The sequence below is a fragment of the Psittacula echo genome, assembly GCF_963264785.1.
Source record: "Psittacula echo genome assembly, chromosome: 4".
Taxonomy (NCBI): domain Eukaryota; kingdom Metazoa; phylum Chordata; class Aves; order Psittaciformes; family Psittacidae; genus Psittacula; species Psittacula echo.
The window spans coordinates 94,206,227-94,220,286 of record NC_137738.1 but is presented as its reverse complement, the minus strand read 5'-3'; the positions used below and the strand labels follow the sequence as shown (position 1 = coordinate 94,220,286).

General features: G+C 36.1%; 1 protein-coding gene across 1 annotated transcript in view; it reads right to left on the bottom strand.

Moving 5' to 3' along the window:
• LPIN1 (lipin 1) overlaps positions 1–14,060 on the bottom strand; it is a gene marked incomplete at its 3' end in the record, with an annotated part of 34,660 nt that overhangs the window by 5,363 nt on the left and 15,237 nt on the right. Inside the window, exons 10-17 of the mRNA XM_080615930.1 lie at positions 13,958–14,051; positions 12,536–12,605; positions 9,724–9,816; positions 8,274–8,347; positions 6,107–6,248; positions 4,361–4,509; positions 3,481–3,567; positions 343–495 (exon numbers count right to left, since the gene is read on the bottom strand). Coding sequence (XP_080472056.1) covers positions 343–495; positions 3,481–3,567; positions 4,361–4,509; positions 6,107–6,248; positions 8,274–8,347; positions 9,724–9,816; positions 12,536–12,605; positions 13,958–14,051 — 862 coding nt within the window. The remainder of the gene's footprint in view (positions 1–342; positions 496–3,480; positions 3,568–4,360; positions 4,510–6,106; positions 6,249–8,273; positions 8,348–9,723; positions 9,817–12,535; positions 12,606–13,957; positions 14,052–14,060) is intronic.

Sequence of the window (14,060 nt, the reverse complement as noted above, 5' to 3'; positions counted from 1 at the left end):
AATTGGAACACTTTACAAGTCAAGAGTGAATGTTATTAAAATGTTCACATTTTCCCCATAGCTAAATATTAACACACCATGTTAAACACATGAAGTCAACAGGCAGTACCTATTGGTAAACAGTGAACACAGATGTATATTGAGACATGTCTTAAGAGATAAACTAAACTGAGTTGTGGTCCTTACCAAACAAAATTTCTTACATTTTGCACCAATACATAAGAAAAAAACCCACTATGAATTATTTCAAGCACTATTAAAATAAATAAATAAATAAAAAAGCTGAGAATTCAACCTCCACCAACCTCTGAGTTTCCCTGCATAAAACTGAAACTGCATTACCTGTGAAGAGCTGAGAATAAGCTGCTTGGGCTCAGCAACACTGGCCCCTGAGGCAGGACAGTTCCTCTTTCATTGACCCAGTGCAAATACCCTCTGGTCATGCCTGCCATTCCAATAGCACGTGCTGAGCAATACAAAAACTTATATCCATTTCTGTGAACAGAAATAAAAGAGAAAATTACTATAGAAATAAGGCATGTGTTTAGACATTAATTATTTTGTGGGTTTATTTTTACATGAATCAAATTGTGACTGTTAAATGGACTTACGTTTAACCTAGACTTTTTTAAAAGGAATAAAACCATTTATGCCAGAAACTTGGATAATTAAAATCCATCTAGCTCCACTGCAGTTAGTGATTTACACCTAAAGAGGGCTCATTTATCTCTGGTCTTCTAATTACTTATGACTTCTTATGGTTTTCTCTTCACCCCTGCATTGTGGAACTATACTCCTTAAAATTAACCGAAATGACATCCACTAAGAGGAAAACACTTGGCATAAAACAGATAATGTTGTATTAGCCTTTGCTGTATTAACAGTGTTGTATTTCTGCCTCTTAGGCCTCTACTAAAAATAGACTAGCTTATGTGCAGCAGTAATGTATTTCTTCAAGTCAGAGCAAACCTGAACTTCAAAACACAGTATGACAAGTAAACTTCAACTTGACACTGAAAGAAAAGTTTCAGCAGAAGCCACAGCTTACTCTTCGTTCTGTTCATGACAGACCAGAGGCCAGTGATGTTAGTTCAACTTAATAGCAATTTACTCTGCAAGTTGTATAATGAAATTATTGTTCTAAAATAAATACTGTATTTAGTGCACGCATGGTCATTACATTTAAGTATTGAACATTTATACGGTGTCCAGCTGTAACATCTAACCACTAGACAATTAATTTGGTAATCTGAAAAACAACATGACTCAAATCTATTTTTTTCCCCTGTGTTTATGATCACCAAAGGCCTATTAATCGACAATGCTGGCAGGCACAGAAATAACAACTGCAATTAAAAATATTAACATTTTCACCAAGTGTAATGCAGAGGTTATACACAGAACTAAATACAGCTCAGCATGTGAATTCCCAGACTGTCCTGTCTTTTCTATGACCACGTGTGTCTATATAGAATAAAAGCACAGACAAGTGTCTCTGGTATAATTTAGATTCCATCATCCATAATTTATAATTCATTATCTGTGTAAAACAAAAAGCAATAAATCAACCCTAGCATAACCCTAACACACAGGACAAATCAGATTAACTACGAGGACAGTTCTGATGTGTACTAGAGGCTCTTCAAGAATTTATGGTAATTTGACTACAACAGCTGAATTTAATGTAATAAAAGAAAACCAATTTTATTTTCTGTGTAAAGCAGAAATATCAACCTGAACAGACAGCAATCATTAATCCTCCTTGTAAAAGCTAAAATCAGATATTTCATCTGATCCCATTCAGACATCAATTAATTTCTCTCCTCATTTCCTTTTTTGTCTATTTTTATCAATTACTAATTGCAAAACTCACCATACTATGTCTTCAATCCTCCAGAATACATAATGGCTTGACTACATTGCAAAATGTATCCAGAGAACCAACGTATACCTGTACTCTTGCACTACTAGCCTTGCTCACCTAGAAGCATTCCCACACATCATCCCAAAGAGCTGGTACAGTCTTAACAATTTTTCCCCTGTTCATATTCATGCACAGGATTTTTTTTAATATATTGTTTTATGTCATTCCAGGATGCTCTCCTTGTTAATAACATTAACTGACTGAAAGCACAGCTGATCTACTGTTACCTAATATTTCTTCAATAGCTAATGGAAAAAACAAAAGGTATGCATTACTGTGGACCAAAAGGTACCAGTCAATTGCTGAGCTATAACACAGCAGCTCACACTGGTGTTGCCAGGTGAAAGCATGTTCCTCAGGCTCTTCACAGCACATCTTATTGACTTTCAATTCCTTTAAACTGCACTTTAAGCAATGTTTACTAATCACTCTCAAAATTAACCAATGACACTAAGACCGATCCTTTCTAACTCTGCAATTTAACAATGGAATAACAACAAATATTTGTATACAAAAATTACAAAATAAATTGCATAATCATTAGTAGTAAACATCATCATCAATGTCTTTGAAGCTCATCATTATTTATATAACAAATAAAATAAGAATGTAAGCAGTGATTATCCAAAATAGGCCTGTTTCTACTCAAGATAGTGAGCAGGACAAGGGGTAATGGGTTAAAACTTAAACAGGGGAAGTTTAGACTGGATATAAGGAAGAAATTCTTTACTGTGAGGGTGGTGAGGCACTGGAGTGGGTTGCCCAGGGAAGCTGTGAATGCTCCATCCTTGGCGGTGTTCAAGGCCAGGTTGGACAGAGCCTTGGGTGGCATGGTTTAGTGGGGGGTGTCCCTGCCCATGGCAGGGGGGCTGGAACTATATGATCTTAAGGTCCTTTCCAACTCTAACTATTCTATGATTCTAAGATAAGGCATTGTGCTGTGCTTCAAGGATGAGATTTATCTTGCTTGACAAGAAGACTAATGTTTAGACAGCTCAAGCCTAAGCTGTTTCACTAAGCTGCCTTTCGATGCACTGGAAAGGGAACTCCCCCACACAGATTCATTCCATTTATTTTAGATTCCACCCTTGCATGACTCCAGTTGAGTCAAGTTTGGCAAGAATTCCACCTTCAGTGGCCCTAGGCTAAACAGTCCTCATGCATTTTGCAAATCTCCTCAACAAGGAGAGAAGGGAAGGTGTATGAGCATCTCAAATATTAATGCTGCTGCAACTCACAGTTCACAAAAATGTTCCACTTGATGCAACTGCATTGCAGTCTTTGGAACTAACTGTAGCTATCTGTTTGGGATGGTTGGAAGATCAGTCACTGCTCATTGATAGGGGGCTTTTGATTTTGATAATACAAAGCAATTTCTGCTCTGGATATCATACAGCAGATGTTTACACTGTGTAAGCACCACTGAAGTGATGAGATATTGATGAAATTGTCACTCTTACAAGTTAAGGGAAACCTACAGAAATTTTCTCTTTTATGTGCAAATGAATAAACACAAACAAGTCACAGATGCATGGATTGATTTACTGAATACTCACTGGCTCACTTTATGGTACAGTTTCGCAATCCCTTGGTGTGTCCAGTCTTTGCCAAGAGTTGGCAAAATATGACCTAAAGTATCTGACCTGAATAAAGGAAAAACAATATAACTGAACTGAAAAAAACCCCCACTCAAACAAAGTACTTATAATAACAACAGTCAAGGTTAATTCAAACCCCGCTAACTTATTTGTCTAACGGCAAAGGAAAAGATGGTTTTCTATAAGGTACTGATTGTGATCATTGTGATCAGATGATTTTACTGCCATTACTTTCGAGATAAACTGACATGCCTATCCTTGACCATATTGTTTTAATTATTCTTGTGCTCCAAGATTTGCCATCATGGATGAAGCTTATGACCCACAAGTTAACATGGAAGTTACAGCATATAGGCTATCAAGTGCCAGTACCATATAGGTACCAAGTGCCAGTACCAAGCCTACTTTTTGAGGTTTACATTAAATGTTTTTTAAATAAACCAGATCTACACAGGATGGATTTGCAATGGTATTGTAAGGTGAAGTGATTAAGTAAAAGAAGCCAGTGCACTTCATAAATGCGATGCAGCAAAAAAGTTACGATTCTGCATAAAGTCGTCCAATACTACTGTAAATACTATCATAAAACACCAAAACATCAAAAAATATGTGACAAATAATGGGCACATATGGCACATATATTTATTACATTAAGAATTCAGCTAATGATTCTTGCACTGTTTGAAAGCCAAATCAAGAAAAACCCAAACACACACCCAACACACAAACACAAGAATACGATGATTCTGTGACTCAAAATTCTGTTAATTATTTTTTCAGCTAGTCCAAAGAAAAACTTGTCCTTGTAGATAAACCCTCTCCCTGTTCATGAACTCACCGTGTGATTGTTCCATCAATGTCAGAAATAACAACTTTATCATCCCAATTCCACAGGTAAATGGTGCCTTCACAGCGGCAAGTGCCTTGATACTGTGTTGTAACACTAAAGGTCACATCATTGGGGCCATTCTTAAGCTTTAAACTTTTCTGCAAGACATTATCAGCAAGATAATTGACAAACTGAGTATGTGAAACTGACACAGTGCAAACACAAAGCCACAAATGATCACTGCATTCTTGGTCACACTGAATCTCACTGCTTTCAGCAGAGTCACTGTCTTAACGATAGCAGAGGTTTCCCCGGTGCAGTGTACGTTAGGCACCAATTTACAGAGCAGAACAAAACCAAACAAAAATTCTGTTTCACAGTCAGGGATATTAAAAAAAAAAAAAAAAAGGAGAAGGAAAAAAAGGAAATGTCCAAAAGTTGACATCAATAATGACAAAATTATAGATTAGGGACTATCTATGGGGGGGGTTCCATTCTGAGATATGGACACATGCAGAGAGAAATGGGTGTAACAAGGAGTTCCATAAACCCTAATTTAGAGTGTTTATATGGGGACTTGTGTCCTACAGTATCACATCTCTTTCCTACAATAACCCATCGCTCATACCATATGACCCATCACCCTTCAGTTTCCACCAAATACCCTTAACTCTCCTACTTCACTGCCCTTCCCTCCCATTGTCTCCTGTGCCACTTAGTGACAAGAAACAACTGGACCTAAACACTCAGTTTCATAAAGCCTGCAGGAGTTTAATACTTTAAGTGTCTCTTTTTTTCTTATATTTCACTGCAATTTTTCAATTAGTTAAAAATGAAAAGGAGGTGGAAACGCAGGACAACTGATGGGTAACTGATAAGTCTCACCCACTGTTTCATCAAGAACTAATCTAAAAGTAATTTTAGCTACAGGTAATTTCTGTGAGGTTTCCAAACCTGAAAATTATCAGTATATTTGTATAACCCTTGTTTTCTGTTTGCGACAGAAAATTACCAACACATCCTATCTGCCTCTTAGGATAAATTCTACAATTCTTACAAACTATTCAAGCAGTGAGCGATGGGTTGTTTAATACTGTACACCTTGTGTGGGTTTCCTTCAGAAAATTAATTGGCTGTAGACAAGACGACAGAAAATATTTCCCTCAAGTAGCCCATTTTTCCAAATCAAATTGGAATGTGCAGAACACAAAACTGTAAGACAGTTTTGTCACCATTAGTCAAAACACCTCTGTCACAGAGGAAGAGAACTGGCTCCAAAGAAATTAATAGCCTGTTCTCATAGTAAATTCACAAGCAGCTCTTTCAGAAGTTACTAACAAAAAAATGTACTTATATAAAATGTGACTGTCTCCCTATGAAAGAAGTGAAAGGAAAGAAGGAAAAACGAAAAAAGAGGCCTCTGGTTTAACATAATATATATTATACATAATACAAAAAGGACATAGTTCCAGTACACTTAGTTACGTGACAAATTTAGACATGCTTTAGAATTTTGACGTTTTTCTAAATGTGATCCCATGTCTCCTAATCTATGAACCCCAGGACTTGCTGCAAGGTACAACACTGATGCTTAATATTGAAAAGAGAAGAAAAAATGATATTTTTTTAAATAAAGCAAGAGAGAAAATTAAATGCAAGACATAAGAGCTAATTAAACTTTGCAAATCTGAGTAAAAGTATTGTTCATGTTGTATTAGAAATGACATTTCAGGACAAGGAGGTAAATTAACTCACAAGCTGCTCAGAAGTGAGTCGAAGCGTTTTTTTGTAACTGATTCCGGACAATGACAGATGACTTGAGCTGGTTTGTAATGATCCGAGATTTTGTTTGGCAGCTCTAGGGTCTTCATCACTTGAAGAAGATTCATCTTTTATTCTGGAACATTGCACACAAAGAAAATGATGTTATGTCAGTAAATGCATCTCAGTATCCATTAAAAATGCATTAACAGTGAGTCACCAAGTCAGCCATTGATTCTCTGCTCCTAAGAACTGTCTCACAGGAGGTCATTCACATCATGGCTTTAAATATATTAATGAAGTGCTGAATTCTCATTCACGCATATTCCCCATTATTCATACTTGGATTGTACTAGCCATTCATTTGTCTATAAGCTAATTTTCATTGTTTAAATTTTAGAGATGGAGGTTAATGTGCCATATTGACTCAAAAATCTCATAGTGGTACAAAAAAAACCAAAACATAATACCCATTCAATACTGTAACTGCAAAAAATCCTCAGTTTCAAAAGGAGGAGTTCACTATGCTGGCCTTCTCTCTCCACTTCTCTCTTCCCCCAAAGAATTTAGCAATTCATAGGAAAAATGAAGGTGATTGAAATTTGATTACAAATTCCTTTTTTCAATGAGCAACTTTAGATCACTGGATTATTCTTTTCCAGGATTTGCAGGATTATCCCATTCAGGATATGATGATGAAAAGTCACAAAACCTGAGCTCCTTTACAAAATTCTGTTTAAATACACATCAATATAATTTATTTTTTTTTTCTGCTACAACCATTTTTATTTTTTTTTTCAGAAATTTTTTAAGGATATTTTTCTTCAGGGAGAAAGTTTGCCTACAGTAAACAAATCTATCACTTTAGGCAGAAGATAAAACATCCTTTCAGGTCTTACAAATCTCATCTTTAAAACAATTAGCATTTGGCCTCTTTCTTCAATCACACCTGGATGTTGTTAGATGTTACAAAGTTTTGATCCAATATCAAGGTACTGCATGCCATGACAAGCAATACTTAAAAGCCTGTCTTATCCTTTGTAACATCAGGTCTCAAAAGCTTTACTCAACATCCTACATATCACAGTTTGCTTGCAAGCAATAAATTCTTAATGACAGATTTCTAAGGTCAGTTAAAATTTAAACAAAGAACACCAATTACAGAATCCAGTGGGCTTGAAGTCTTAATCCCACTTTAAAGTTTATCTTTAAACAACCGTGTAAGAAACAGACCTAAAAGACACACATCATCCTTAACAGGAAAATCAGTCTTTCTCATTTATTCCATGGCACTCTCAAACTCAGAGAGGCAAATGAGATAACAGCTACCCTCCTACAGAATGAGGAATCCTCCTTCCAGCACATTCACCTGGACAGCAACTGCCGACCTTCAGGAAGAATGACAGCTAATGCTTTTTTGTTTCGTAAAAGTGACACTTCAACTTCATGAGCATAAAGCATATTTGAATACGGCCCTTTTCAGCTCTAAGTGCAGACAGCATACATACGGCCTGTATTTACAGCAAGATCTGCATGCACAGAGAAAGGGCAAGGTAGGAGAGTGGTCCCTGGCGAACTCATCCCTCTGAAGCAAGTTAAAGCTCATCTTACAGAACCCTCCTGAAGGAGAGATTCTGGCTATACAGTATGACTAATTTGGAGAATGTGACAGAAGAGACTTCTATAATCCTTGAAAGAAGCAATAGAAAACATGAATATTGCCTTTGAAAAAGCCTCTGCAAAGACTTAGGCTCCTGAACTTCCACAGATTGCAGAAACAAATTAAATTGTCAGGCCATAAATATATCAGAAACCTTAGCAATTGAGATCTGACAGCTGCATGGCGTTTTCTATGATGCTCCCTTGAAAACTCTAGAGAGATACATACATACAGATTTGGCGAACTGCTCCACTAATTGTTTGCTTTCAAGAGGTTGGAATTTGTGTCACAGAGCTGCCAGCCAAACCACAGAAATGCCAGGGCACACTCACAAGGTCTGAAACCCTGCCATGGGTAGAGCTTTCCTATCCACACTTATCTGGTGCATTGAATAACAAATGAAATGTATTTCACTGACACAGAATTTCTTTGTTCAAATAAATTGTTTATTTTTAACCAGTAACTCCTGCTCATTTCAGGTACAGATACTTTCAGGGGTACCTGTTTGCCATGCTCAACTGTGAAGAGTCTTCTGCAAGTCCACTCTCACTCACACCTCGCTCTGGCTTTGTTTCCTGTAAAAATACAAGTATGAGAAGTTGTCAATTTCCTTTTAGGCAGAGAGCAAATGTTTTTAGAAAAATGCTTGAAAACCAAGTTCTGTCTTGTACAGGCCTGGTAAAAATCAACAGCATGTTTGTTTCTTTGCTTGTAAGCAAAGAAAACAACATGGATTCCTTTAAAAAGAAAAAAAAAAAAAAGGCTACACAAAGAACTAAAAATTGCAAATATTAAAATCAGAAGAAGAATTAAGATTTAGTTTTGTGTGGAATTAGTACAGAAATACCAGATTTCAGATTTAGTATTACTGAAGTTCTGGTATCAATCCTGTAACTACTCAGTTCATGCACCTGAAATACCTAGATTTCATCTGAAAAAGCAAAATATGACTGTAGAAGAAAAACAACCAACTAACTTTCTCAGAATCATTAAAATCTTTAACATAAGAAAACTTTCCAAACTGATTTTATATTGAGTAGATGCTAAGTTCTACCAACTTCATCTCACAAGACTTTTTAAACAGTGATTTTTAAACACACAAACACCACCACCACCCCTTTCCATTTTCTAGCTGACACTGCTCAACAGATAACCAAATACTTCCACTAAGAGAGAAATTCTAAAAACTTCAGTGAACTGTAAAAACTAAAATCTCATACTCTGAAGCCCATACTCACAGATCAGTACAATGGTTATTTCACGCAAGGCTAAAAAAGTTCAACTGAGGCACAACCATAAAAACATATTAGAAGTCATTTTCTCCCCTCAAGTACTAATGCTTCACTAATATAAATTAATATGAAAAGGTTTTATTAGCCAACTTTAAAGATTAAATATGTCTAGACAGGAGATCAATATTTCATATAAAGCTTTGGGTTTTTTCCACTGTTCTTTAATGTTCATCCATGGCTTTAGGACCACAAACTTCTAATGCTCAGAAATTTAAAAATACTTTCATTAGTTTTTCATCTTTGGTTTTGCTGAATTTTACAGCTTACTACTCATAAATATGTCTGTTCTTTAACTGTCTAAAGAAAGCTCCAGAAAGGTAGGTAATCTGCACAAAAACATTAAATTAGCAGCACCAGTCTTGGATTCTAGGTTCCAAACACGTTTAATCCATTAGATAATACTGCCTCAAGCTTGTGTAATGAAAATAAATGCAGAACCAAAGCACTGCAGACAGGTGTCTCAAGGCAGGGTCTGACCAAACTTTCTGAAGTCAAAAGAAGTCAGACTTTAGACCTTGTTTAAACATCTTTTAATATGTGTATCCTCAGTCAAATTGAATATGGAGTTATTCTCAGAAGCAAAGTTCTGAGGGATGAATATAGAGGTATCCAGCTTTCCCACTGCAAACAGAAGAAAACTGCTTGCTTCTTAAACTTACCTCTTTAATAGCACTGTTCCTCCCTCGCCACGAAAACCACCACCTTCCACCTTTTTTGGGCATCTTGTCCCTCATTATAGATTCCACAGTGGCCTGTGATAGATGGATGGTAACATAAAAAAAAAAAACAAAATAAAGGACAACCTGATATATGCAAATGAAAGAAAGTGCCAAACACACAATTTTAACTGATAATAAATAAAGAGAAATAAACATACTGTCTGTGGACCATAAATTCTACTAAAGCAAAATCTAATGGTGTCCAGAGCTGCTCTGAAGTAACTTAAGCATGAATACTTATGGTATTTTTAAAAGGAAAATGAAAAAGAGATAAAAATCAAAGAAGAAAAAAAAAGCGTAAGTAGATATTAGTATAATGTCTAGAATGAAGAACCTACTGTTTTAAAGTTGAAGTTACTTAGTACAAATTATATAAAAAAATTGAATAAGGAGAAAGAAAAATATCACCTCCCAAAGGAGTTCTCAAGCAAGACAGTAACAAACCGACATGCAAGAGTTATTTAAAAATAACTAGAGTTCATATTTAATCATCAGTTTAGAAATAAGCAAAAAAGTTACTAGCTTTTATGAGTTCAGTATGATGCTATGAATTTGACTGACAATGTTAGAACTGGGAATTTTTTAAACCCTGGCTACTTTCCTTTGGTCATATCTACTACACCTCAGTAAAGAAAAAGGTTTTTTGTCTTTCAACACCCATAATGACTAGAGCTTTATGCACTGTAACAAGGAGAGCTGAATTCTTTCACTCAGAGAGCAAGCAAAAGACAAAAGGGGAAAATACTACAGTGAATGCGAAAATATTATACCACAGCAAAGGTGGCCACTGTGTTTGGTATGCCTTAAAAATAGCTTAGCCACTAGAAGGAACAATGCATCCCTTCTCTCACTTTTTCCATAGGTTTTCTTCACTATACTAGCTAAAGTATGTGAGAAAATAAATGACAGAGGAATCGAGGTGAGCAAATAACTTGAAAACTTTTCAAACAAAATAAGAAAAGCAAGGAGCAGATGGAGCAACTGAGAATGGAATGCCACTGTTGAGAACAATGGCTACAATTTAAAGATGTCCTTAAACATATAGGCAACTTCAAGCACGTGTCCTATTGACTTTTAGTGAGATAATTCACATGCTTATAATTAGGGATTTAAATGTATTAAGAACGAGTGATTTTTTTTGCAAAAACTTGAGTTTTCAATCACTTCCTAAAGCCTGTTTTGATAAAATACCTTAGTACTTAGTTCCATTATTACAGCAAATAAAAATTGTAAGTAACAAGTCATTAAGAAAACCAGTAAGATGACTGGTAGCATAAATTAGTAATTTCAGTTTCAGAGGCATAGTTCAGTCAAGAAAACCTTCCCAATCATACAGACTGATCTAACTACATATACTGGCTAGTCCACTAAATTAAAATTGCACTGTCTAGAAAATTATCAGCCTTCAGCATATAAGTTGATTATTTAAAAAAAAAAAAATGAACACACTGAATTTCACACTCATAGACTTCTTAACTGATAACCTATACGAATGATGGCGTAACCATAACACTGTTGAAAGAACTGCCATTTCCCTTAATAGGAAAATATTTCATTTCCATTCTTTCAATTTTATCCTAGGCAAAACCCAAAACATCTAGCGCGGGCATCAGTGTTTAATTAAAAATGCAGTTACTTTGCATTATCTTTATGAGATCTCACAGACACCTATCAAGGTCTGTGGAAATGCCCAACAAATACAGATCAGGATAACTATACACCTTCTGTGGGCATTTGAGTTCCATGGATTAATTCCACCTTTGACAAGTATTTGCATGTATAGAATATTTGCAGTTAAAGCACAAAATATGGGGTTCTAACATCCTTGAAATTCAGGCCAGGTTTACCACATGCTTAGGACCTTTAGGATCAATTTATTTTATATTGGGATGCTACACAGCAGCTATACATGCATACGTATGTGATGTGGCACTAAGAACACAGCGGTAGAGAGTATTCTGGGCTTTGAAGAAATTTTTATCCCACATTCATGGCAATAGAAATAGTATTTGAATTCACATGTATTAAACCCAAAGACATGTGAAGTATTGGAAATGGCAGAAGGAGAGTTTGAGTCCCAAACTTCATTAAATCCATTGCTAACCAGGATACAAAATAGTACCAATGGTGATACTACTTAGTAGTATTGCAGTGTGCCTTGCTGTCCTAAGTATCTATGTGGGACAAGGTCCCATGGAACTGAATTAAGTTAATGAATGCATTTAAGACAAGCCAAGACATATAACTACCACATAGTCATAGCTATCTGCCACTACCTACCTGGTTTGTTTATGAACAACAAACTGAAAAATAGAAAACTAGCAAGCTACAGGCCTTCTTTACTTAGTATTTAAAGCTTATTCACTGAGGTTAAAATTTCTAGCCTCTATTTTTATTTGATAATATATGCTCTATGCAGATAAAATGGAAAGCACTCATCAGGTATTCAGCTACAGCAAACACAAACATGGGTCAATAAACTTTCTGCTTATAATCCATGTTAATGAAGGAAAACAGGAAGTTTTCCTTATTTAAAATATTTGTAAAGTTCTTAGCCAAGCAAATAAATACTAATCACAGATAAAATTAAGTCCTGCTTATTTAGCCCCTAGCATAAAACTAGATGAATGGTTACATGTGGATAGGTATTACTGATGTACAGATCCTCTTGTGCAACAACCCTCTTCCCTGCCTTAATAAATGGCAGAATATCACAAGTCATCCTCTGATCAACCTTCATTTTCAATCTCACCTTTGGCAAAGGTTTCTGGAATGCTTGCATTGCCAGCAGAAGGGGACCAGCTGTCGTCCAGTTGTAGTACCTGGGCATGCAAGAGAGACAATTACTGCACTTTGTAATCCTAAGATTCCAATTCACAATCTACTTAGTATTTATCATCTGGCAGGTGTCATGATTTAAGCCCAGCCAGCTTAATACTGCACCAGTAATAGCAGACCCATCTTATTCCACAGTATGTTCACAGGTATTTACAACACATACATTTCAAGGTATGCAAGAAAAGCTATGTCCTGATGTAGACAGGGTATTTTTCATACATTCCTTATGTCTTTATTATACTTACTTTCACATGAGCCACTTTTTTTTTTTTTTTACAACTGTTTACATTGGTTTTTCATCAAGAAACTACATAAATGTTAGGGGCCGTAGTCTGTATAATATCAAGCTTTTGCTATCATGTGCTGAACATGGGTCAACTCTTACAGACAGTAGGACAAAGAAAATACTGCCTAGGGAAGCTGAAGCTCACATAACATCCAGAGAATGAGACAGTAATATCCTCACTAAGTACTCCTCTCTCTTCCACAGCACATCAATAGGCAGGCAAACACTACCATCAAAGTCACAGAACTATGACAGGGAAGCTGTAAGTGGCTCACCTTAGACCACAGAGAGGGTCAGGTATGAGGCTGTAACATATTGGCAATACAAACTATCACATAAGGATGTACCAGGCATGTCAGATTTGTATGAGTGATGTCTACGACTAAGGGTAGCCTCACGTCCAAGTGCAACACAATGCCATGATCTCTCCTCTACTCTATAACATTGTATGCCAGGTGCAAGGAGTTCTCAAAGTATCATGCAAAAAGCTGCACCCAGCATAGACTATAGTGCCGCACCGCTGCCAGCAGTATAAATATATGTAGTAATCTCTTAGCCTTGTAGAAATAGAAGTCGCATACTTGGTGAGTGAAGTTTGACAAACAATACCTCCATAGAGACATATTAGCAAAATATTCAGACAAACTGCTGGGTAAAGAGTGCTTGCAAGCAGGCTACCATATTCCTGTAAATATTAACTACTCAAACTGGCTCAGGGCAAGCCTTAGGAAGTTCATATCCTATTTCATTTTTTACTCTGCCAGTTGAGTGTGAACACCATTAATAATTAATACCAGCTTTTTTAAATTCAAATTGTATCAATTAGCTATAATTGGTCATCTGAAACTGCTCTTTACTTTCTATTTAAAGGAGGAAAGGTAGTTAGCAGGGCCCACATTCTTTGGAGAGTTGACTCCTTCTGGATGAATCTAAGCTATGAACGCTCAAAACCTATTTTTCAGCTACAGTTCAATTTCTGTAACACAATGAAGTGGCACAGAAGTATTTTTGTTACAACAGTAGTATTTTTTTTCCTTGAAATATACTTACTTATTTCCAATTTTAACCACAAGGTTAGGGTCATCAATGATAGCAGGATTGTCCACAAACTGCTGGTATGTTACTGCATGTTCTAAGAATTCTTCTGTGGGGA